Source organism: Neofelis nebulosa, chromosome 2 (assembly GCF_028018385.1).
Source record: "Neofelis nebulosa isolate mNeoNeb1 chromosome 2, mNeoNeb1.pri, whole genome shotgun sequence".
NCBI classification, from domain to species: Eukaryota; Metazoa; Chordata; class Mammalia; order Carnivora; family Felidae; genus Neofelis; species Neofelis nebulosa.
In genome coordinates this window covers 130,600,454-130,627,645 of record NC_080783.1, presented here as the reverse complement: position 1 = coordinate 130,627,645, position 27,192 = coordinate 130,600,454, and the positions used below count along the sequence as shown (strand labels likewise).

Sequence of the window (27,192 nt, the reverse complement as noted above, 5' to 3'; positions counted from 1 at the left end):
ATTTGGCTATTGTTGAGAGTGCTGCTATAAACATTGGGGTACAAGTGCCCCTATGCATCAGTACTCCTGTATCCCTTGGATAAATTCCTAGCAGTGCTCTTGCTGGGTCATAGGGTAGGTCTATTTTTAATTTTCTGAGGAACCTCCACACTGCTTGAGAATGGAGGACTTTAAAATATCATGTTGTGGACACCTGGGTGGCTCAGTTGGTTAAGCGTCCGGCTTCGGCTCAGGTCATAATTTTGTGGTTCGTGAGTTCGAGACTCGCGTTGGGCTCTGTGCTGACAGTTCAGAGCCTGGAGCCTGCATCAGCTTCTGTGTCTCCCTCTCTCTCTGCCCTTCCCTCATGCACACTCTTTGTCTGTCTCTAAAAAAATGAATAAACGATAAAAAAATTTTTAATTTTTTAATAAAAAATAAATATCTTGTACATTATGAATAGAATCTCTGTGGCATTTTCAGTAATTGGTTTTCAGTAATGTTAGATGTCACACTAACATTTTGCAAATGGAACTTTGCTGTGATGGGGCAATAAAAGAGTCCCAGTCTTATACTAGTATTAGTCGAAAACTTTATCACCACCATTTTTACTGTCTGCAGGCATTAAACGCAGTGTCACCATTGATTCTTTGTTTTCCTTTGCTCTCTGCTTCCAATCAGTCTAATTCTTGCTGATCTTCCATTACCTTTCTATTCAGTTTAATCAGCTCCTTGTTCTCACACCTACATTATTAAAGTTACCTCCTAGCTTCCTTCCTTACCTCCAGTCTTACCTCCTTTCATTATATCCCACACTGCAGTTATTGTGACATTCTGCTATTTCTGAAGCTGTCTCAGTCCATACCCTAGACTTCATTGGAAATGAATGACTCAGGCCCTAAGTCAGTTCTGGACCCTTTCCACTTCCATAATGAATCTCTTGATTTGTAGGTGAAATACGAACGAGTGTTTGAGATTTGGGCAGTATCTCTCTAGATAAAGAGAAAAATCAAAGATCATGCTTCTTCTTTACCTGAAGTCCCAGAAGTGATTTACGCAGCACATCGTTGAATTAGAAGACATTTAATTGCTTCTTCTTCATTTTTGAGAATTTTCTTATTTTGTTAAACAGAAAAGCTAGTTAGAGAAGCAGCTTGTTTTACATTCATTTGTAAGCTCCTCATATATTGACTGTCTACCGTGTGCCAGGAATTGTGCTAGATACAAAGATAAATGAGGTGTGTCCAGAATTATTTGCGTGCCCACTCTGAGAATTGTAACTCTTGCTTTTTGATTCTTCTACATGACTTGATTGAGTTAACTCCTAATATTGGACTCAAGGTGATATTTTCTCTAGAAAGGAATCTGGAAAACTAATGAAGAAAGCTAACTGTACAGGTCACTTACTCTGAAAACCACCAGTAGCTTTTTATTCTCCAATTAATCACACACAAATATGCCTACCCAGATTTTAGTACCCTCTAAAATCAACTTCACATTGTATATTTAAAATTCTCTCCTAACACCTTCCAGCCTCTCAAACACTAGGTTCATCTTCATTTTACAGACAGACTTATCCCCTTTATCTGGAATAGATTCCATGACATTTCTGAACCTCAGTTCCTTCATCTGTAAAGTTAGAATAACACCTGCTGTATAGGTAATGGTGAGGATTAAATGGGAGGACACATATAAAGCCCCTTTTGCAATTCCTAACCATAAAAGGTATTCAATGATCATTGATCCCTTCTTTATTCCAGGAAGAGAATGCCTTCCTCACCTATGCAAATCTGAGACATCTTTGAAAACTAAGATTCTGCCTACTCTAACTCTTTCATCATGACTGCCTGACTTTTATACTTCTTTTTAACAATACATTTTGCATATATTACCTGCATATTAGAATATTATTAGCTGCTACTTCATTCCTATATAACCTACCCCAAATAGCCCTCTATAATACATTTTCTTTTTTTCAACTGATACACCTTCCTTAATTTTATCTTGCCACTACATTATAGCTGATAAGGAAGAATCAACCTTATTATAAACTAATCTATAAGAGCTAGCATAATGCTTGGCACATGATAGCTGCTTGATAGTTTTTGTCATTTAATTTACTCTGGTTCATGATGGTGGCTCTGGTAAGCTGTCATTCAGACTTACAAATAAATGAATTACATTTATTGTTGACAATATACCAAGAGTGTTAATATAACAAATATTGGTATGTTATTTTGCACGCATACACACACACACACACACACACACACACACACACACACCCACCCCTCAAGTGTGAACTTGGGCAAAAAAAATAGAGAAAGTTATTTCAAGGTTGGAAATGTTGAGAAAAGAACATTCTAGGGGAGAAAAGAGAAGGAATTCAATTGAAAAGAAGAAATAGGAAGGAAGAAGGGAGAGTTATTTTAGTTCAGCAAGCCCCGAAACACTACCTATGGCCCAGACCATGGTAAGACCAAGTTTTATGAGCCTGGAGCCTATACAGTTCTGGGGGCCCTTTTTTAAAAAGAGAAATGCAAAGCTTCAAACACAAAATTAGGTCCTAGACCTAAGAGGCAGCTAGTGTAATTGAGTGGCTCTGAGGTGTAAGCTTCATTAGCTTCCTAATGAGTCAGCCTCTGGAGCCAGGTAGAAGTTTCAGGACCTCTGTAATTAGGAGAGCCATGTAAGCTGCAGCACAATAAATGAAGACCACTTCCTGTTTTGTAACAGACTGTGCTGCTTCCTGGTTCTTCACCCATTTCCACTTACCACATCTTACATTTCCCAAGGATTTGCACCAGGCACCATTTCCATGCCTGAGCATTGTTAAATTATAACCTCCCCATTCACTGCTTCTTCCCTCAATTTTTATTTTATTCTCCATAATTGCCCAATCAAACCCTTGATGTTCAGCCACTCCTGTAAACTCAGAAGGATGCTATAGGTTGGATAAGTGAGGCAAGGTGGGATGAGGAAAAGAGGTCTTCAGCCTAAAGCCACTAGAAGAAACACTGCTGTGACTGATGGAGAAAAATGAAGATGAAATGAACACCAGGAAAGGACTGGGACATGACTGCAGTCATGCCATTTGTCTTTGTCCTCCGACCTCACCAGAAGTCCCAGTAACTATATCAATCACAGACACAGGCACTCTGCACTTTGGAGTTGGACTTCTTGATGTTTTCCTGGTTTTATTTTGTTTTACCCAATATATTACATCATTACTAATTTCATCTACAACTTAGGATGTTAGATAGTCCTTTAAGCTTGGTGGTCTATTTGATCCCTAATCACCAACCTATGGGCAAATCCCTCCCATCTTATTCCATACTGTCAAACCAACTTAATTTATCCTTTTTTCTCCCTGTCTTCCTGTCTTTCTGCTTTCATTATTTTTCTTATATTCATAAAGTTGTGCTGTTTGCTTCTTATGTGCCAATGCTTCTCATAGAACTCTAGTTGGAAAGACGTAAAAATAAACAATTAGAATTTAATATGATGAATTGCATAATAATCCATATATATAAACACTCATGGGCTGGTGTGATTGACTCATAAGGTGTGAACATGAGTGAGTGAAAAAGAAAAAAAGCACAGAGGCCAGATCTTGAAGGATCTTACAAGCTAGGCTAAGGAATTTGAATTGTAGCCCTCAAGGTAATGGAAACCCATTAAAGAGCTTTAAGAAGGGGGCATAATAAAAGTACATTTGTAAACTACGCAGAGAATAGATTGTAAGAGGATAGTATAATCTGGAGAGAGTTCATTTAAGAAGGTGTTACAGTAATTCAGGACAAAAATAGTTTTTAAATATTTAAAACATGAAAAAACTAAAGAAAACATTGGCAGTGTTAAGAAAGCTGTAGTGATGGGTTCTAGAGAGCTTGGCTGGTAAACAGATTGAGGAAAGAGAAGGAAAAAAGATGATTTCCATGTTTCCTGCTTATGACATGGAAGAATTTGATGTCATTCTCAGAGTCAAGAAATGCAGAAGGAGAAGCATTTTTAATGCTAACTACTAATTATTGAGCACTGACTGCATTTCAAGGAGATGCTGAACACTTAACATGCATTATGTAATTTTTTCTCACGTTAATATCATGAAGTACATATTATATGGAATTTGAAGAAGAAGAAATCAAGGCTCAAGAAGTCAATTAGCTTGTCCAAAATTACTTAATAACTAAGTGTAGGCCTGGAATTCAAACCTAAGCAGATCTAACCCAGAGCCATGATTCTTAGAAACATTACACCAGTGTTTATGGAAGTGTAGTCCAGAGGTTGTCTGCATCAGATTCATCTAGGGTAGTTGTCAAATTAGGCTCCTGGGTCCACCCAATCTATTGAAGTGGCATTCCTGATGGAAGGGGATTGGACTCACCAAGTATTTCTTATGCACCTTAAAGTTTGTATATTACCACAGTACATACCGTATGTTCAACTTGATGGAAGGATGGCAAATTTTCTTTTTGTATAGAGATTTTAGTGTATGCAGTACCCACCCAGATTGCCATGGTAGAGTGCAGCAAATATTTTCAGGCTGGAATTTGATGCTGGGACTGTTTAAATCACCATTCTCAGTGTTGGTAAAGCTAGTATTGCCACAACCTCTCCAAGGTGGTTTGGATGAAGTATCATATGCAGGCAGGTGGTGGAATGGAATAAACTGTCACTGAGCAGAAACCCCCAGATCCCCTCCTTCTCTAGTTCAGTGGTTTTGACACATACCTCCAAATTTGCCCCAAGCATGAAATGTTTTTGTGTGTTTTCCTAAAAATTTGCTTGCAAATACTTTTTGCATTTTACTCCATAAAATGCCTATTTTCACTTTTCATTTACCTTATTTTGTTTTTTTATTTTTAATTTTTTTTAAAATTTATATCCAAGTTAATTAGCATATAGTGCAATAATGATTTCAGGAGTAGAATCCAATGATTCATATACGACTCCTTCGTGTAACACCCAGTGCTCTTTCCAACAAGTGTCCTCCCAAATGCCCTTTGCCCGTTTAGCCCATCCCTCCATCCACAACCCTCCAGCAACCCTCAGTTTGTTCTCTGTATTTGAGTCTCTTATGTTTTGCCCCCTCCCTCTTTTTATATTATTTTTGCTTCCCTTCCCTGTGTTCATCTCTTTGGTATCTTATATTCTACATATGAGTGAAGTCGTAAGATATTTGTTTTTCTCTGACTGATTAATTTTGCTTAGCATAATACACTCTAGTTCCATGCATGTTATTGCAAAGGGCAAGATTTCATTATTTTTGACTGCTGAGTAATACTCCATTGTGTGTGTGTGTGTGTGTGTGTGTGTGTGTGTGTGTGTATACCACATCTTCTTTTTTTTTTAATATATGAAATTTATTGTCAAATTGGTTTCCATACAACACCCAGTGCTCATCCCAAAAGGTGCCCTCCTCAATACCCATCACCCACCCTCCCCTCCCTCCCACCCCCCATCAACCCTCAGTTTGTTCTCAGTTTTTAACAGTCTCTTATGTTTTGGCTCTCTTCCACTCTAACCTCTTTTTTTTTTTTCCTTCCCTTCCCCCATGGGTTTCTGTTAAGTTTCTCAGGATCCATATAAGAGTGAAACCATATGGTATCTGTCTTTCTCTGTATGGCTTATTTCACTTAGCATCACACTCTCCAGTTCCATCCACGTTGCTACAAAAGGCCATATTTCATTCTTTCTCATTGCCACATAGTATTCCATTGTGTATATAAACCACAATTTCTTTATCCATTCATCAGTTGATGGACATTTAGGCTCTTTCCATAATTTGGCTATTGTGGAGAGTGCTGCTATAAACATTGGGGTACAAGTGCCCCTATGCATCAGTACTCCTGTATCCCTTGGGTAAATTCCTAGCAGTGCTATTGCTGGGTCATAGGGTAGGTCTATTTTTAATTTTCTGAGGAGCCTCCACACTGCTTTCCAGAGCAGCTGCACCAATTTGCATTCCCACCAACAGTGCAAGAGGGTTCCCGTTTCTCCACATCCTCGCCAGCATCTATAGTCTCCTGATTTGTTCATTTTGGCCACTCTGACTGGCATGAGGTGATATCTGAGTGTGGTTTTGATTTGTTTTTCCCTTATACCACATCTTCTTTATCCATTCATCTGTCGATGGACATTTGGGCTCTTTCCATACTTTAAAATGTCTGTTTTTAATATAAATATTTGTTTAATTATTTGGCAAGTAGTGAAATGGACCCTCCAGAAAATTACACAATGTTGTTGGTGAGTCTTTTTCCCCTCAAGAGCACCTAGTGCTCTCTCTAGGAGCATGAATAACCAATTGGAAAAACATGATTGTTGCGTGTATAGATCTAGTCTCCACTACCAAATTGCAAACATTTTGTTGTATAATTTCTGTGTTCTTCACAGTGTTTTTAACAGAGTAGGTTCCCAGTAAACAGCTAATGAATTTGGAAGAGAGGAGTTTGAAAGAAATAGAGAGTATGAGAAATCAGAATAGACTCACCAGAAACCAGTCACTTTTGAAAAGTGCCACATTAGAAAGTTCTCTTCATGCCTTTCATGGTTTAGTGATCACTTCAACAGAGAATGCTTTGGTCTTCCTATACTCTCTTACAGGAAAGCTGGAGGCTTGCAGAAAATGGACTTCAAGTGGGTCTTGGACTTGTTTTTTTCATATGAGAGAGGAAGGAACCACTTTTTGAGAATCAAGTCAGAACTTTCAGGATTCAAAATGTTCAAATCAACTCTCACAGTGCATGATGGTATCAGACTCAGAACATTCCCACCTTCATGATATTTTAACTCCCCTCAAGTTACTTTAACAAAATGCTGAAAGTCCACTTCAACTTGGTGTTATCAACACTTAGGTTCTGTTTCAAGATGACCTATAAGGCAAAACACCATGCCAAGGATTTTTAAGTAATATTTTTAAGACAATAAATTTTAAAAAGCAATTTCCCTACCAGTTATAAAAGTGTCACATTACTACAGTGTTTTTCTATAGACGTTCACTTTCAAACTAACTCGACTCCATGAATATTTATTTCTTCTCCAGTTCATGCAAAATAATGATTTGGGTTGCTATATAAGAATCCACTTTTGTGGCTACTGTGGCTTGAGAATGTATTTGGCTCCTTCTTAAAAACTTGGTCATCTTGATCTGTGCAGCCTTCACCAGTTTGAAAATCCTGGCCATAATCCTCTGTGGGGATTTACACAGGTGTCTATTATGGCCCATATTCTGTGATATGGCCTCTAGAATTCTCGTTGCAGAAAGGTTAAGCCCTCCTGTCTTTATTCCTGAGTAAAAAAGTCCACATGGTGTTAGTATCGTCAGGGAGCAGACTGAAACAAGCAATGGCTTCAATCAGGCCTTAAGCCTGTGTCTATGCCAGAAAGGAATCTTTGTGATGAACAGAGGGTTCCATTAGAAAACAGGGCAGTTGGTTTTTAACTGCAGAGTTACAAAAACAAAACTCTTTCTCCTCTATTATTCTTAGAGTGGCCATATTTTCCAAAGCAAAAATTGGCACTCATGCTCTGACAAATATATAGGTAATTTTGTCCCGACATTTTCAGACTAAAGTTTGGACAGTCCCAAAATATTCAGACTATATTGTTGCCCTGTGTGTACCCCTCATTGGGATCCAACATGCCAATTAACAGGGCAGGTTATAAGTGAGAGTGCACTGTCATTTGTAGGGATTGCTGCCCTTTATGTACAGAGGGATAATGGAAACATGCTGCCTTGTGGACCTACCTGAGGACATGAAGAGTTTATACCCATAGCTGTGGTCAGCAAGACCTATCAGTACTGATGATGCTGACACTTACTTTTCAGATTTCTGGAGAAGGTATCCACCATCTTGAATTATACACACCTCTGGTTCTGATTTCTTCCTGTTCTTTCTATCACGAGTAACAAAGCTATAAGACCTGGAGGGGGCACCTCAGCCTGAACAATGATCAGCTCTCAGACTCAGAGTAGTCATAAAAATCAGAGAGGGGCTCCTCAGAAAAGGAGTCATAAAAGAGGGGCCTTTCTGTGTTATAGCCAACCAAGAATTGAGGACTCAGGGAAAGGAGTGACGAAGAAGTCCCAAGAAGGGACTGGGGAGTAGGGGCTCCTAACTACCACAAATTACACCAATGAAAGGGAAGAAAAGGAAGCCATCTCCTCAAGACGATAGCCCAGCCTAGCAGTTAAAACATGGTGCTCATGGTTCATCTCTCTGAGAGACAAGCAGTAGACTATGCTACCTATTTCTCCACCCTTTTAAAGCCTTGCATTAGCAACGACATAGTAATATCTATTTCAAAATCACAATAGAAACAGGTTGGGAGTGCTATCCCAGAATACTGTGTCTGCTCCCTTACCTATGTGTCTTTTTTTTTTTTTTTTTTAATGGCACCTAGTCTTAAAACAGGCAAGGATGAGCCAGATGCAAATGGGTGTGAGGCAGCTCTGTCTCACTGTTTTTCATAATCGGTATAAGTGTGAACCCAAATCCTTCTCACGACCACTTGTAAGTACATGCCTACTTGGCATGTAATGTACAGTTCAGTGGCAAACCTCTCATGAGAATTCCCTACCTTTCCAACTGTCTTTCCCAATGGGTAAAACTTGGAAGGAGAAGTTCAAAATGGTTGGAACCACAAGGATTACTGCTTATGCAGGTTTTCTTTTTTAACTCAGAAGGGTCTAGCAGATCTAAGTTGAAATGACTATTCTTGTCAAAGTATCTCTTGACAGAAGGAAGGTAATTCCATCAATAGAAACATGTCTCAAATTTTATTTATCCTTTTAAGTTCTGAAAGCGCATTAAGGAAGAATAACAGTTCCACTTTGGCTACAAAGTGCTAATTAATAACTAACTTCAATTCTCCCAGAGGTAAAATATTAACATTTTTTAAATGAAATTAAGCATCACAATCTTCATCTTCTAATTGTTACAAAAACATTTAGCAGCAATATCTGTTTAATTATTTAGGCATCTCTTAATGGTGTAAATATTATCAGCACAGTCATAAATATTTTCTGCTTTGTCCATAGACAATCAGTTAAGGATCTGTTACTTGTAGGACTTAAATTAAGATCTATTTAAAGCTGCCTGCTGGCCACAAAATAATTACTTACACTTGCTAATGCCTGAATCTGTTAGATTTAGCAACAAGAAGTGTTCTTTGCTTTCACAAGTAGGGGAAAGTTATTTTTCTTATATAAATTTCATTGTTAATGGTATTAGGGAGGATTAGGGTGGGGTTGAAGTAGTTGAAAATTTAATTAATCTAATCCTTTTAACAGCAATTGTTTTCATATTGATAATTCTCTGTAACAACAGTATTACCAATCACACCCTTGTGAAATATTTACACGAAATATTTTAGCATGTAATCTCTCCTCTAGCTTCCTCTTTCTAGAATAGTAAGGTTTTCAGCTTCTTTGCCTCTCTCTCTCTCTTTTTTTTTTCTCTCTCACCACAAATGTAAGCTTTTTTCTGAGGGGAGCAAAATGAAATCTTTGTTTTTCTCTAGTAATTTTCTTTCAGTATCATTGTCTCTCAGTAAGTTATGTTAATGGTCATCAAATCATGAATCTCCTAAAAGAGCATGAGGTCTATGAAATAAGAATGGTTCAATTAATTTTTTTTTGGGGGGGGGTGAGCCATTTGGTGTAGAATCTCCTTAGAAATGATTTGTTTACTCATCCATTTCAATAAATTGCTATGCTGCTGAAATTATCTCTAAGAGTAGAGTCAGATGAAGGACAAAACTGTCATTCTGGTCAAACTCTGATCATCTCCAGTGTAAATTGGGATTTGCTCTTAATCTGTTCAAATGTCACATTATCCAGGAGAGACTTTCTCTGACCTCCCAGTATAAAATTACAATCAGTATTCCTCCTCCAACACCATTTTCCCCTTTAACTGGTTTATTAGTAGTTATCGCCATGTAACATTATAGAACATTATATATTTGTTTAGTACATCTCCCCCAACTAAAATGGAAGCCATGCTAATAGCTGGGACTTGGATTTGTTCGCTACTGCCTCTTGAAAGCCAAGACAAGTGCCTTAAATATAGTAGTATAGTAGGCAATCAATAAATAATTATTGCATGCATGAAACTTTTTTCTCATTTTTCAGGTGCCTACAGCACCAGATCAGTGCAAAGCAATAAAATTGTCTCCTTGTCCTGGCATGCATTTTGATGGCTGACAATTTGATGTAAATATAAGCATTTATCCTGAGCTGGCTGTCCTGCTGAGCCCCTGTGGAAGGGTATCCTTATGGAACAAAAGCAGAGACTAAGTGCTTTGTATGGCCATGTCTTCACTAAAGGACTAAAACTTTGAGTTTTGCAGTGCTCTCTGGCATCCACACCTTTACAATTTTAAGAGTAATACAAAGCAGGGAATCTCAAAGGATGTTCTCCAGAACACTACTTCTGTGGCATATAAATAGGGGTTACTAAAGCAAAAAGGGGCTCCATGGTCAAATTAAGTTTCTGAAACTAGGTCTTACATGAAGCTGAGGAAGATTCTTAACATCTGAGATGTATGATAATGCTCATTAGGGCTCTCTAAGGCAGGAAGATCTTAAGCTGTTTCCCAAACCTATTTTGATTTTAGGCCCTTGCTTTCTAACCAGCCAACTGTGTTTCTAAGACTGGGTTGCATCATAGGTAACTCCATTGACTTGGGAATTAAGCAGGTCAGGGCAGGGGCAGAAGGAACTCGTCTTGGCTCTGTCCCTTACTCACTTTGATATGTGACCTTGGGCAAGTTGCATAACACTTCTCTATGCCTCGGTTTTCTCTTCCATATAGCAGGGGTGGAAAGGACTACCCAGGATAATGGATGTAAAGTGACCCATAAGTGCTAAATAAATGGTGGTTATTGTCAACGCCTTTTATTGAATGTAGGAATGAATGCTTTTTAGATAGATACCTTCAAGTATATTTCCTAAGACGAGTTTGCTAGTATCGACCCATACCCAGAATCAGTCTACTGTACCTCCTTCTTTGTCTCGGCACCCTATGCCCATCTGAGAAGATCTGCACATCAATGCTGAAGTCGAAGAAATGCTATCTTTCAACATGACTTAATACAAATGCCTGATAACTCACTTTGGTGTATCCTGCAGAGTTGATTTCCTGTGTTTTGATACCCTTGACCTCAGATGAAGATGCTTTTGTCAGGAGGAAGGTGGTAGCATCCAAGTTAATGATTGTGCAGATGGCTACATGCTGGTAGATTTTGAAGTGACCGTATTTTTTCAGTAAATTTCAAATGAAGGTGTGATTTGTGTGAACCTGACCCCTTCCAGTAAAATGTGCATTTACATATATTTAGAACTTATAAATCTTGACAGATTCCACAATATTTATAGCCCTCCATAAAAAGCCTTTGCCAGTTTGCAGAGCTTTGCATTTGGCTCTCTGGTATGCTTAAGAGAGTTTAAATAATAATAAATTTGGTGATTTATTCCACCTGGAACAGAAACGTATTTTCCCCCCTTGGCTCCTCTTGAAGGAGTTACTATAAATAGTGCCACAGACGCTGGGATCAGGAATAGGGAATTGAAATTCGAGAGAGAAGTACAGAAACATTTCCATTATCACTGATGCCTCGGATGTATTTTTAAAACAGTTCTGTTCCTCAGATAATGTACCTTCTCTCCTTTCTCTTGCCCATCTCAATTATACTTGAGTCCCCCAAACCTGTTGCCAGCTTTAGGATTCAGTTGCACTAATGGGAAAGAGAGAGTGAGAGTGTTAGCTGACTGGGTAGGAGAAATCGCCTCTGGGGAGGCCAAAGCAATTCTCCAGTGTCCATCTCACATTTCATGGGAGTCAGCTGGTAACTGAGCACCAAGGTCCATCGTGTAAGTTCATTATTTGAGACCTGGCCCATGCATCCTGCAGATACGATGAAAAGTTCTCAGTTCATGAAAAAGAAAAAAAAAATCTAATTGTAATTACAAGAGAAAGCCTGAGGACAATGTCAGAGGGTCGATTCTTTCACCCATCCATGCTTATAATTACCCAATAGAGGATTAGAGAGAAATGCCTGGATAGTTGGCTCCAAATGATACCATTTATTTTCTTAAATGCAAAATAAACAAAAATTGGGGAGCCAGCTGTTTGCCAAAGAATCATCTGATGAAAGCTTGAAAGCAGCTATTAAGTGTAGCATAAGTGGTGTTGTAACTTGTTGTGATACAAGATTTATTTCCAGCTTCTTGTCTGAGTGGACTGTGAAGGAACTAACTTCTGTGAGAGGGAAATTATAGTAATGGCCAACATCCATGGACAGACAGCTGACTATGGGCCGGCACAGAGTAACACCTCAAGTAGCCATGGCTTATACTTCTAATTAAGTACTGGGGTGTCCTGTCCTGGTAACTTGGAGCACACCCTTGCCCCAAGTCTTTTCTGTGCAATCCCCTTGCCTCTAGCTAATAGGATGGCAGATGTTTGGACCAAGCCCCAGAGCCTGTAGTATACCACATTTTAATGATTTGTGGTGAACAAAGTAAATGCTTTAAGAGAAGGCTTTATGAAGCAGAGACCTAGTTAAGTATGATGGATTTGAGGCGAAGCAAAAAGAAACTGGATGTTGTAGGGGGGTATTGTTTCCCAAACAGGACACAGGTATCTACGGTTCATTGCTAATTCTAAAGGTTTGCTTGAAAAATGACTTTTTAAAGAACTATGCTCTTGAGGAACGTCCTTGAGGCATGGAGGAATTTCCTTGCTTTTCTATAGCATCTTTCTAAGAGGACACAGAGGTATTGAGCTGTTAGACAGTTGCTCAGTGTCTTTGTGCTTCTGGGACCGCATTATGGGTCTAACACATATGGGATAAATAAACTGTTTTCATTTCTTAAAGCCCATGGAAGGAAACAAGACAAGAAAATTACCATATTGCCTCATTTTTTTTTAAAGCTATTAAAAAGGAGAATCCAGTTAGGGCAAATAAAAATGATTACTGCAGACAGGGTTTTCCCCCCCCCTTTCTTTCTTTCCTAGCTTTTTACTCAGCAACAGCAATATGGCAAGACTTGTGTCAAACCAGTGTTTTGATGCACCCTCTTTTGTTCTTCTTCCATAGGGCAACCCCTACATGTGCAATAATGAGTGTGATGCAAGTACCCCCGAGTTGGCGCATCCCCCTGAGCTGATGTTTGATTTTGAAGGAAGACATCCATCCACATTTTGGCAGTCTGCTACTTGGAAGGAATATCCCAAGCCTCTCCAGGTTAACATCACTCTGTCTTGGAGCAAAACCATTGAGCTCACAGACAACATAGTTATTACCTTCGAATCGGGGCGTCCAGACCAAATGATCCTGGAGAAATCTCTTGATTATGGACGAACATGGCAGCCCTATCAGTATTATGCCACAGACTGCTTAGACGCTTTTCACATGGACCCTAAATCCGTGAAGGATTTATCACAGCATACTGTCTTAGAAATCATTTGCACTGAAGAGTACTCTACGGGGTATATGACAAATAGCAAAATAATCCACTTTGAAATCAAAGACAGGTTTGCGTTTTTTGCTGGACCATGGCTACGCAATATGGCTTCTCTCTACGGACAGCTGGATACAACCAAGAAACTCAGAGATTTCTTTACAGTCACAGACCTGAGGATACGGCTTTTGCGACCAGCGGTTGGGGAAATATTTGTAGATGAGCTACACTTGGCACGCTACTTTTATGCGATCTCAGACATAAAGGTTCACGGAAGGTAAGAAAACATCTGTGTGACTTGAGTGAGAACGGTTGTTCAAAGAAAATGCCAGTGTGTTGGCCCCACAGCTGGAGAGTGACATTTGTCACTTTCTACTACACCATTTTCTCAGGAACGCCAGTCTGGAGGTAGGTTTGGGGAAATTTGAGACCCTTCTTACTCAGCAGTCATTTGCAATCCCAGACTCCCTGTCACTGAGCCTGAACCTGGCAGGATTTCTTAGAATTTAAACAAAAGAAAAAAGAATAGCATCTTATTTGAGACCAAGGAATTCACTAGACCAGGGGGTGGTTTAAGTCTTTAAGACAATGAAACCAGGGGAAACAAAGCCAGCTGCTCTATAAAAGATACTGAAAGATAAGAAATTTGTCTTTCCATTGTTTTCAAGTGCAAGAGAGGGTTTCAGCATGGTACAACTCTGTTTTTGTTTTCTTGTATGGCCCCCCAAAAAGTTTCAGAAATGTGAGTTATATTCCTTTAATATATTAAATCAGAGCCAAATGCAAATAGGAATGTCACACATTTATTAAAAAGGAGTAGCTCTACTTTTCAGGCTTTTGGTCGTTACTGTCTTAAAAAGATAGGCTGCCATTTAAATATGGACCTGAGGCAGGCTTGCTTCATTTTATGGGTCAATTACAGATGGACCAGAGTTTAAACACCTGAATGGTCATAGTTGAGCATATATTTGGTTCTGAGAATACATCAGAGACACACATGAGCAAGTTTCTGAGAATTTTGAGGATGTGTTAATGAAAACCTCAAGTAATAAGAACCAGGGCTACTAATGTAGAGCTGTTCAACCAGATTTCTAAGTGTGGTATCTTATCCGAATAACCAACTGATGGGAGTTGAAGCATGAGGTAATTAGCTGGGAAAACTAAAGATGAGTGAAATACACAGCAAAATGGAAAAAACAGCAAAACAAAGCAATAATCATTCTAACAACGCCAAGATAGCTTTAAGTCAGAATATATGAACTTAAGAATATAAATGGTACATAAATCATGTAGATTTAATTAACAATTATAAAATTCAAACAAATAAGGCAGGCTCCATTAGGTTTACTGGCTTTCAGCATCCCTTAAGGCAACCCTGTCCTCACAAACTGGAGAAGAATTGAGACTCCCTGGTCTTTCCAAGAGTTGACTCGACCTATCTTTTGATAGTGTTGTTGTACTTGTGCACGAGAAGAAAGAAGAGGTCACTGATGTTAAGGTAAAGACCATAGCAGGCACACAGAATGGAGTGGTGGACATGACCTCGGTATAGTAGTAAAGGTTTCACAATCTTAACTGTGGGAAGTAGCAGGAACTGGTGGCCACCTACTCTCAATTTTATTCCAGCTTCATGTTCCTCCTGGAAGAGTCTAGAATCTTTAGCAATGACACCTCTTTAAAAACTTTAAGAGACTCTTAAATATGGAGAACAAACAGAGGGTTACTAGAGGGGTTGTGGGAGGAGGGATGGGCTAAATGGGTAAGGGGCATTAAGGAATCTGCTCCTGAAATCATTGTTGTACTATATGCTAACTAACTTGGATGTAAGTTAAAAAAATAAAAAAATAAATAAGTAAATAAATAGAAAATAAAAACTTTTAACTAAGGCCGGGGGCACCTGGGTGGCTCGTCGGTTGAGCATCCGACTTCGGCTCAGGTCATGATCTCAAAGTTTGTGGGTTTGAGCCCCACATTGGGCTCACTGCTGTCAGCCTGTCAGCACGGAGCCCACTTCAGATCCTCTGTCTCGCTCTCTCTGTCCCTCTCCCCCTTTACACTCTCCCACCTCCCCCCAAATAAATATTTTAAAATTAATTAATTAATTAATTAATACAAATAAAAACTTTTAAGTAGGGTCTTGGTGACATATGATGAAGATATCTTTAGAACAAAGTATTTCTGAGAGAAATATGTATCGGTACATTATTGAGCTTATGGGTTCTAGGGTGTAGAGGAATGTTTATGTATTAGCAGGGCACCACGAGTGGGCAATCTGGAACTGTTGCCTTAAATATGAATTTGCTATTTATAATAAAAGGTAGCTATCATACTCATAAATATCTTAGCAAAAGATAATCAGTTTCCAGTTCTTATTTTGGGGGACTATAATATATAAAAATAATTGATGTTGGTATTATTAACAATAGCATTCCACAACAAAGTAACAAGTATTCTGTTCATCTACAAGAATGAGTGCTACAGAATTAATAAACTGAGATTTGAATTTGAATCCTAGTGTGATCGGCACTGTTAGATAGTATCATCTAATTCAGTTTTCTTGCAGTTTGAGAAATTTTAATCCAAGCCAAAATCCTTAGAGTCCAACTTCTGCAAACACTGTCATCTTCCACTTGTAAAGAAGACAATCTTGTGCAGCTTTTGGTTAAGATATAACCATTGTTGGGACTTACTTCTGTTACTGCACATTCATTCTTCTTTGATTAAAAAAGAGAGTATAAACACACTTTAAAGTGACAGGCATTATTTTTTTACATTTATTTATTTATTTTTGAGAGACAGAGAGAGAGCACAAGAGGGGGATGGGCAGAGGGAGAAGGAAACACAGAATCCGAAGCAGGTTCCAGGCTCCGAGCTGTCAGCACAGAGCCCGACGCGGGGCTTGAACTCACAAACTGTGAGATCATGACCTGAGCCGAAGTCAGATGCTCAACGGACTGAGCCACCCAGGTGCCCCATAAAGTGATAGGCATTTTTGATGCATTCTCTACTGAGGTCAGACATACTATCTCTTAAAAGTGGCATGTTTGAAATGTAGACTCCCACCAGACTTACCACTTTTCTTTTATCCCTGGTCCTACTAGAATTCTCCAACTGCATTTTGGTGACTGGGAAATTGGCAGGAACCATCCTCCCTTCTCTGGGACTCCCCTCTTCTGCCTTTTCCTGTTCACCAGTCAAATGTAAGCTAGTGAGGAAGCAGCTGGGCAAGAGAGAAAGGTCCAATAGAGGTGAGCTCCTTCCATCAGGTCCTTCTCTGTCACCTCTAAACTCTGTCCAAATTCCTTAGGGCAAAACTGATGCTGGCGTGTATTGTGCTAGGCACCAGATGGCTGGGGTATTTTTAGTCTTAGGGGAGGGACTAAGGAAGCAAGGCCTGATGGCTCAGGCGTGTCTCCAGCTTTTAAGTTATATAAGGGAAATGGAGGCACTAAAGAGAGCTGTTGAGCTGCCTCTGGTACACAGGCCTTTCAGCACAGAAGCTGATACATACATTTTATACTTGAAAACTTCGGTAGGGTTAACTTTTTCTTATAGAGCAAATCATCTACAAAATGATTAAATATTAATTGATGATGTCCAAAAGAAAGTTCTAAGGGTTCCTTTTCCAAGACCTCATCATTATAAACTTTCCAAAATATAAGAAGCCCTTTGTTGCCCTGCACCTGCTCTTGGCCATCCATTAAATGGCCGCAATATTTAATGTGTCATTTCATGTCCATGTCTTATCATTATAATGATGTTTATTGACTTATCACTCTACTACCACCCATGTCATAGTGTGGGAATTGACATTATTATTTGGGGAAAGTGGGCAAATATCCATAGAAGAGTAGACAGACAATACAAGATTTTTCACCTGAAAGTATATGAAGCTATGAAACAAAAACAGGAGAGTCTTTGTTTGACTTGACTGTGAATTCCAATTCTCAATTCTTGTGCAACATGTGCATGTGGCCTTGATGGATTTTTTTTAATGTTTATTTATTTCTGAGAGAGAGAGAGCACACAAGTGGGGGAAGAGCAGAAAGAGAGGGGGACAGAGGATCCTAAGTGGGCTCCGCATTGGCAGCCAAGAGCCCAGTATGGGGCTTGAACCCATGAACCATGGGATCATGACCTGAGCCAGAGTGAGACGCTTAGCAGACTGAACCAGGCTCCCTGGCCTTTATGTTTTACACTAGTATTGTTTGCTGTAAAGGTGATGTTTTGATTGTTATTAGACTAATGTAGCATTTATGTTCCTTTTAGTATGTGATACACCTCATACCTGTTTTACTGGTGACAAAAACTATAATCCCATCATAAAAATTTTATTCTTCTTTGGCCACATACTTATTTTGCTTCCATTTACTCCCTCTCATTGTGTATTTATTAAGATAATGGAAGGAAAAGAGGAAACATGGCTGTTGGCAATCTCAGCGACTCTGTAGTACTTACATTGTTCAATAAACCTCATAATCTTCATGGACTAATTCTGACTTATGGATGTCCTACTTCAGTAAATCAGGGTGATTTTCTCTAGTGAATAATAGACGAGTACAGTGTGCCAGTACCTTAATTAAAGAGTGGCTCTCTTAGACTTGATCTCATTTTAATTTACAGGGTAATACTACAATAATATCACTAATGGAAGGTACATTAAAGGGCATCAAGTAGCATTAACTGTATTAAATTATGGTACTTGTGTTAATTAACTGCTGAAGCAAGATGGTTCTAATGGCCAAAAAGGTCATCTAATGCATAAATAAAATCTACCCAGATGAGGGGTGAGAGGAGAAATGACGAGTAGATATTTGTTCTGAACATCTTTTTACACAGACAGGGAGTTCAAGTCACAGGCTGTTAAATAGAGATAATGTCCAAAATGTTTTCTTAGTTGCACAATTGGAAGTTTTGATTTTTAAATGTTTCGTTTTCTTCCAAGCTTTCGTAACTAAATTAATTGAAAAGTAAGTTGAACATCACATTTGTCAGATGTGTAGATTTTATAGAATATAAACTCAGCATAATTTATTGTTTCTTTGAGATGAACAGTTTCAAGGAAGTAATGTGATTCATTGTAATAATTGTTAAATCTGAAAGACAAATGAACATTTGATAATGTGCTCATTTATCTGTAAGATTTGCTACCAGCAATGTATCGGGGTACTGGTTTCAGACTTAAGATAATAGAAAATCATATTCTTTTTTTTTCTTTAATTTTTGTAATGTTTTTATTCATTTTTGAGAGACAAAGAAAGAGTGTGAGTGGGGGAGGGGCAAAGAGAGAGGGAGATAGAATCTGAAGCAGGCTCCAGACTAAGCTGTCAGCACAGAGCCTGACATGGGGCTCAGACTGACAAACTGTGAGATCATGACCTGAGCCAAAGTTGGACACTTAAGTGACTGAGCCACTAGGTGCCCCTAGAAAATCATTTTTGACCTCAAAAACTTTAGGACAGAATTGTCAGAACTTTTCTCAGTGGCCTAGAAAACTCTAACCCACATCTCCATTACTCGCCTTGTTACACAATATTTCTAAAAATAATTATCAATGTATTTTTTCTCCCTGGTGCTTATTCATTCCTTACCCGTTGCAGCACCTACCCAAACACCTCACAAGTAGTTGGTTGTCTGTTACTATTTACAGAATTGATTTTGCCTTCTGTCCCCTTATTTTTTATCTCCAAGGAAGGAGCCAGGGGGTGCTAGCTCAGAAGTTCCATGTGCTACCTTTTTGGGTGTTTCCTTCACTTCATTATTGTTCCAGCTCGTAACCACACCCTCCCTCCCTACACCCTCCCTACCTAATCCCAAGATCTGCAAAGGTAGAGGAACAGAACCACTCTAACTAGGTGTCTGGAGTGAGAAAGACAACCCCCTCCCCCCACTACACTCTCACCCTCAGGAGGCATCAGATCTATTTGCAAATGCTTACTCTTCGAATGTCACTGCCTTGGTATTTGCTGTACTTAGTATGAAGTGAGGTTGGAATTCACTTTCTTAAAGCTAGGCATTCAAATCTTTAGTGCAGAAACATGTGTTATTAGGTAAGCAAGAACACTAGGGAAGTTTAAAAGTATCAAAGCAGTAGGGCATCCCTTCAATTTTTCTCAAATAATTTGGAAAAATCATGTAATATGAAAGTGGTCTGCCAATTACCAAAGGTTTACCAGTTACCCTGCAAGTTCTCTTTTTCCTAGCCACAATTTGAATAAATGTACCACAATATTTACTTTTCACTTCTCCTGTGAGAGGCATCCTGCAAGGCGCTTTTGAAGCATTGGACCTGGCATTCGTTCATTCTTCTCAATTAGTCCTAATTATTGAGGTTGGGCTGTATTACTACTTAACAGATTCTGCTTTTATAACACCCTCCTTCTTTCTGTCACCAAAAAATACTCCTTCTCCACCCTGGGACAGACGCTGGGCTAGACAGTGAGTATAACAGAGATGTACTAGGCATCGTCAATGTTCTCAAGGAGCTGAAACCAGAGTGGGCACAGAGGTGTAAACAAAAAATGATGATGGCTTGGGTTAAGTGCTTTTACCATGTGAATGTGTAAAGTGCCCTGATGACAGGGAAGGGGATACTAATTTAATCTGGGAAGCCTAAGAAAAGTTTTGATGAGGATATGACATTTGCATGGTATCTTGAAATATGTGCTTCGGAATTTTAAGTAGCCAGGGAAGAATGTATATTCTAGGTCAAAAATTATGTTTAAGAACAACACAGCATGTTAAGAACCTCTGAATAGCTGGGAATTGGTGGGATGGACAAATCCTGGGAGATGCCCTTCCATCTTCTCTCTGTGGATATTCTTTCTTTGGATCTCCAAGAACATTGAAGGAATCCTGTATCTTGGCCTCTGAGCCCTCCATGTCATAGGAAATCTAAAATTATGTGGATTCTCTTTATTTTGTTTGCTTGCTTGTTTTTTGTTTTTTAATATGAAATTTATTGTCAAATTGGTTTCCATACAACACCCAGTGCTCATCCCAACAGGTGCCCTCCTCAATATCCATCACCCACCCTTCCCTCCCTCCCCCTCCCCATCAACCCTCAGTTTGTTCTCAGTTTTTAACAGTCTCTTATGTTTTGGCTCCCTCCTTCCCTCTCTAACCTTTTTTTCTTTTTTTTTTCTTCCCCTCCCCCATGGTCTTCTGTTAAGTTTCTCAGGATCCACATAAGAGTGAAAACATATGTCTTTCTCTGTATGACTTCTTTCACTTAGCATAACACTCTCCAGTTCCATCCACGTTGCTACAAAAGGCCATATTTCATTCTTTCTCATTGCCATGTAGTATTCCATTGTGTATATAAACCACAATTTCTTTATCCATTCATCAGTTGATGGACATCTAGGCTCTTTCTGTAATTTGGCTATTGTTGAAAGTGCTGCTATAAACATTGGGGTACAAGTGCCCCTGTGCATCAGGACTCCTGTATCCCTTGAGTAAATTCCTAGCAGTGCTATTGCTGGGTCATAGGGTAGATCTATTTTTAATTTTTTGAGGCACATCCACACTGTTTTCCAGAATGGCTGCGCCAGTTTTCATTCCCACCAACAGTGCAAGAGGGTTCCCATTTCTCCACATCTTTGTTCATTTTAGCCACTCTGACTGGCGTGAGATGGTATCTGAGTGTGGTTTTGATCTGTATTTCCCTGAGGAGGAGCGACATTGAGCATCTTTTCATGTGCCTGTTAGCCATCTGGATGTCTTCTTTAGAGAAGTGTCTGTTCATGTTTTCTGCCCATTTCTTCACTGGATTATTTGGATTCTCATATATCAACTAAGCGCAGGTGAGGAACATTCTTTTTTTTTTTTTTTTTTAATGTTTATTTTTGAGAGAGAGAGAGAGAGAGAAAGAGAGAGAGAGAGAGAGAGAGAGAGAGAGAGAGAACGAGTGGGGGAGGTGCAGAGAGAGAGGGAGACACAGAACCCAAAGCAGGCTCCAGGCTCTGAGCTGCAGCACAGAGCCCAATGCAGACTCAAACTCACAGACTGCGAGATCATGACCTGAGCCGAAGTCAGACGCCCAACTGACTGAGCCACCCAGGCACCCCTGCAGGTGAGAAACATGCTAAGGCAATGGTTTTAGAGGATATTTCAGTGCAGCTGTGGTTAGCAGGGAACTGTGGGAGAGACAAGAAGAGCTGTTACATTGCTCAGTGGTGGAGAAGCTGGAACTCCAAGTCCTGATGCCCAAATGAGGAGTCCAGAAAAGCTCTCTAAGTTCCACAAAAGCCATCATCACATGAGGGTTTGAGATTTGCTTGCAAAGTCAATAGGACTTGATGGCCTCAATCAGATTTTGAGGAAGGAAGGGCTGAAGGAAAGACTTCAGTAGGAATCCAAGTGGAGAGTTTAGTCAAGGATTTAACAATACTGCTCTGGTGTTGCAGAAAGAGGTTTGAGTTAGAAATATAGGTTTGAAAATTATGCCTTACATGTAATGGTTGAAGTTTAAGGAATGGATGACAATGATATGATATGATATGATATGATATGATATGATATGATATGATATGGTGTTTTCCCTTGCAGTTATAAATGACTGTGGTCACTTACAGAACATTTACAGAACTCTGTGGAATACTGTCATTTAAGAGGTAATTTCTGAAGGAAATTTTGAAATAATCTGAGAACTAGGAGGAAATCAGAAAAGGGGGGAATGAATTAAGTAATTTTAATAGCCCCCATGAATATTTAAGTAACAAACCTTTACATTTGTGTGGCACTCAGTTACAAGGTTCTTGGCAGGTTCTTTCTTTCTTTTAATCCTCATAAGGAATTTGTGAGGCAGGGTACCTGGGCAGATCAGTTGGTTAAGCGCATCTGACTTTGGCTCAGGTCACGATCTCTCAGCTCAGATCGTGACTTCATGTCTTAGGTCATGATCTCACAGCTCATAAGTTCAAGCCTTGCATCAGGTTCTCTGCTGTCAGTACAGAATATGCTTCGGATCCTGTTCCCTTCTCTGTCTTCCCCTCCCCAGCTCATTATCTCTCTCTCTCTCTCTCTCTCTCTCTGTCTCTCAAAATAAATAAATAAACTTAAAAAAAAAAAGAAACTTAAGGAAGGTATTGTTTAACCCTATTTTACAGATGAGAAAACTGAGGATCAGAGAAGTTCCATGACTTTGTTTTTTTAAACATCCCATACGTAATAATAAAGTGACAAAGTCATGTTGCTAATTACAAACCTCATGCTCTCTGCATTGTGCTAATATAGTCACACTAGCCTGTAGTGAGCTCAATCCATACAGGAGACCCAGAATATTCCTAAAGGAGCCATCTTTAAATGGACACAATTTAAATTATGGCTCTGCCCTTCTTGGAATGTTCTGGGAGTCACCCTCTCCATGACTCTCAGCTGAAATATGGTGTATTTCACTGTATCAGATCACTGTGTTTATCTGAATCCTAACTTCTTAACTCATTTTTATATGTTTGATTGGGCTTATTTGACATATTGTGTTAGCTCTAGGTGCTTCACTGCTAAAATAAAATTCTCATGGTAGTGTCTCATTTTCTAAGGGGAGAAAAAAATAAAGAAATGCACTGAATTTTCTAAATGTTAATTTTTCCCCATATTTTCCCATAAATTTTAATACCCACAACCACTTCTGCTTAAGGTGCATCCTCAAACATGAAAACAAACCACAAATATTAATGGATAAGCTTGGAAATTACCAACTACACCAGCTTATTTTAAGAGTTTACCTTTCAATTGAGAATGATCTGCTTTTCCTTTTAACTTCCATGTATTAGACTACATTAGCTCTTCTGTAACTATAGTGAATAAGTGTACTACCTCTTTCATATGATAGCATTTCATAAATTTGCAGTCAATGATTCTATCCTTAAGTCTTTTATTCAAGTTAAATACATAAATAACATTTTACCATCCAAATTTTTAAAATTTAATTTCCTCTTCTTTCAAAGGGAGAATGAAGTTCAGTAAATAAGAGCACTCAAATGAAAAGCTTAGTAACCATAATTGAAAATAAAAAACAACACAAAGCATTAACTCCAGTGGAAATGCTTAGAATCAAGATTTATGGTATGAACCCATTTTAAGTGGACAACTGAGTGCCATTCTGATTTGGAACATATTTCTTAAATCCTTGAGGATCTCTTGAATTACAAGGAGAATATATGCTTAAGCAGCTCATTTTCCTCTGAGGTTTGCACCATTATAAAGAGAGAATGTTTCTAATAATTCCTCCAATTAAATTATGAACTTCATTAGTGTGCAGAAAAACAACCCAGTTTAAGAGCTTGTCTCCTTATCCTTAATTCCCCAGTGCCGTAGATTTTTTTAAACTATGGGTCATTAAAGGAAAGTTGTCTCCTTTTTAAGAAACAAAAGGATAGTTAGGCAAAATACCACATAATTAAAAAGTAAAATAATTTCCTCCCTCACTTAGTTTAGCATTTGTAGAAAAAGCTACATTCTGGCTGCATCTGCGTGCCCGAACAATGGAAGACAGGGATGCACTCAGCTCTTATGTCCAACTTCTGGGGCTATGCTTTTCATTTTAGTTCCGTGGTAGGCATCTTTGGAAGGTCTTGGACTTTTTGTCCCTAGGATCACAGGTATTTCCTGACAAATTAGGAGGTCATGGCCACTGGTTGATATTTAGTGTAAGAGTTTGTGTGGAATTATGTAATCAATGGTTCAGTAGAGACACTATTTCCATTCATTCTCCAGATACAAGAATAAATGTATTAATGTCATGGATTTTTTTCATAGTAATGGGTTTTATCATAGTGATTTGATTATGTAAAATATGTTGATTTCATTGCAATATAGGTCTATATTTCAATTAAGTGACTTTTAGAATTAAATATTTTAGTTTAACCAGAACTGACTACACCACATATAAATCATTGCTATTTCTGCCTCCTTTTTATAGGTAAGAAAACTATCTAAATAAGGTCACTGAATCAGTGGCAAGGGGAAAAGGAAGAAATTTAAATACTTATGTTTGGGGAAATGAATTTTCTCCTGAAATTCAACTTGAAAATCATTGAGTGAATGGATAGACTAGGTTTTAAGTCTGTGATATAGGAGCTTCACAAATCCCATTGGTTCACAGATCCCAATCCAGAAAATTGTTCAATTAGGATAGCTATTGTGTCAACTCTTGCTAACTTTGTGACTGATACTAAGACAACTGATATTGTATTAGGAATGTACTGAGATGACAGAGGACAAAACATTAGGATCTCAAATCATTTTTGTCTTTCTTTAGAAGGAAACATTCTCTAGGAGTCAAGAGAAATAGTTCTAGCTCTATTATGCTAATAACTGTGTGAGCTCAGGGCAAGCCCCAGCAACTGTGAGCAAAGTCTCCTCATCTACAAAGTAAGAATGTTACACTACATTAGTTTCTGAGAATTACTCTTCAAATAAAGCCCATAATGGTCAAATATATTTTGGAAACGTTTGCAGTATTTCCTTCTAGGAGAATCACAATATGTATTAGCAGATTATCCTATAGTAAGGAAAACATTTCCATTTTACTTACCCAGAGCCTCCCAAACTTAGCCAAAAAGCCTCTATTGATACCCCATATAACTAGCATCAGTAGAAATCATGTGGGTAGCAAAATTTCTTCACTTAAGTCTCTAATATTATTGGACTTTTTGTATGATATAAGGAAATAAATGAAAACATCATGTGTGTGTGTGTGTCTGTGTGTGTGTTTGAACTATTTGCAGTGCTGAGAACAGATTGATATTTCCCAGCAAAGTCTAATTTTAGCTATCATCTTTCCTATATTGTTGCTACCTTGAGTGAAAAAATGAGACTATCTTAAGGAAAGTATGGCCTTGATAGGGAGTGCCTTTCTTTTTTTAACTGTTGCTCTTATTTTTTGAACCTAGGGGAGTACTGTGTATCGTTCTTTAAGATAGGAAATTAAGTACAGTATTGGAATAGATAGGGATATTTGTTTTGTTTTTAAGTTTGAGAAATTGTGATGGAAGAGTCAGCAAAGATGTAAAAAATGAAATGCCAAGTGGTACAATCTGGTATGTTTCAGAGATAAATAGAGATGTTGGAAGATTTCTATTTCTCTCAAATGTAAACTTCTCAAACTCTAATTACAGCAATAAACTAAAATCATGTATTTAAAGGAAAATAAGATTAACTCATATTTAATATATTCTTTTTTATTTTTTTCATTTGCTTTGGAAGATATTCTTGAAACCACGGGCTGATTTTAGTTAAATGCATATTGCCTTTCTTTTGTCCCTTAAGAGTGCTAATGAATAACAAATGAGAGCCCAGTAAAAATAAAAATAGTGTACAGCTAAGGGATATCACCTTGTCTGGGAATTGTGTTGCTGCCCTGTCTGCTTTTACTCATTTGGTCTTAGCAGAATATCAGGGAAGTGAAGCTATTATAACATACTGGTGATATCCATGTGTAATTATAGGTTTTCCAGTGCTGCTGGGAACAGAGAACAGATAGGCGGAGGGTAGGCCAAGAGATGATGGGAGGAGAAGTCAACAATTTGTCAAACTGGGAGTAGATAGCATTATGAACTCCTGAACTGGAATTATATGGGCAGTGTGTATGCCAAATAGTCAGAATCATAGCACTATGAAATAATTTCTTTTAGAACTGAAAGAAACCATGAGATAATATAATCTAACTCCCTCATTTTCAAATGTGAAACAGAATGGTTAAGTCAATTAGCCAAGGATGATACTGTTGCATAATCAGGAATTAGAGCCAGATGGAACTTGTTGTATTTTATCCACTGACCTGTTTCCAGTAACTAGAACTGGGCCTGGCACATAGTAGGGATTCAATAAATACTTATTGACAGAATGAATGAATGTCTGTGGAATACCCTTTTGAACATCATGTAAAACAACAATTCTAAGCATCTATACCCTTTCACTTGACATCCTATACTTGATTTTAGCCAAAAGGCCAAGAAGCGATCACTTGACATCCTTTGACCACATTTGTGTATTCCTTAATAAGACCATAAGGGAACTGGAGCCAAACCCAAATTTTTGGTAATGCCACTTTTCTAAAACACCAAAATTGCAAAGTTTCAACCAATTGTCAAAAGATAGAGAATAAAATTTATCTATTTCAGATATCAGAGTCATATATCTATTCAGGATAAATGAGTATCACTCTACCCAGACACACACGTTTCTTTTATTATCGTCTGATTCGTGCTTTAAGACCAAAAATTCTGACTCATAATTTCCTCCCTGGGTGAGAACAAGTCCATGAAAAGAAGTGGACCCTTTTGTCCACCCTTAAGAAATATTTAGTAAAATTACAATATCACTATGTGTCCCAAAGCTGTCTTCAAATGAGGTTTGTCTCTTGGGTTCCACAACTAAAGAGCTAAAAATTATATAAAAACCATCTTACAACTTGTAAATGAGGCCTTTAAATATTGATAGAGTCAGGGTTGGGTTTCAAGAAATTTGAGCTGAGGAATCATGGAGACAGGCAGTGACCTTTTATGAACATATGTCTTTACTAAAATAACTCAAGTTCATTATATGCTCTTAAGTAACAGAATGGGACTAAAACTATTAATAGTTATGATGGGGGGGGGAGAAAATGAAAGAACATAGTGCATGGCTAGCTCAGAATCATGGAATTGTGGGTAATATTATTTATTTGTGCTTTTCTGTAGTTTTCACATTTCATTCATAGGACATATCATTAAATAAAATTAGTTTTATTTTTTATTTTT

At 38.3% G+C, this 27,192-nt stretch overlaps 1 protein-coding gene across 10 annotated transcripts in view; it reads left to right on the top strand.

Moving 5' to 3' along the window:
* The window catches only part of NTNG1 (netrin G1), a 337,549-nt gene that overhangs the window by 172,394 nt on the left and 137,963 nt on the right, over positions 1-27,192 (top strand). For all 10 annotated transcript variants that reach the window (XM_058716355.1, XM_058716363.1, XM_058716359.1 and 7 more), the window contains one exon: positions 13,084-13,724. In XM_058716355.1, the coding sequence (XP_058572338.1) occupies positions 13,084-13,724 (641 nt within the window). The remainder of the gene's footprint in view (positions 1-13,083; positions 13,725-27,192) is intronic.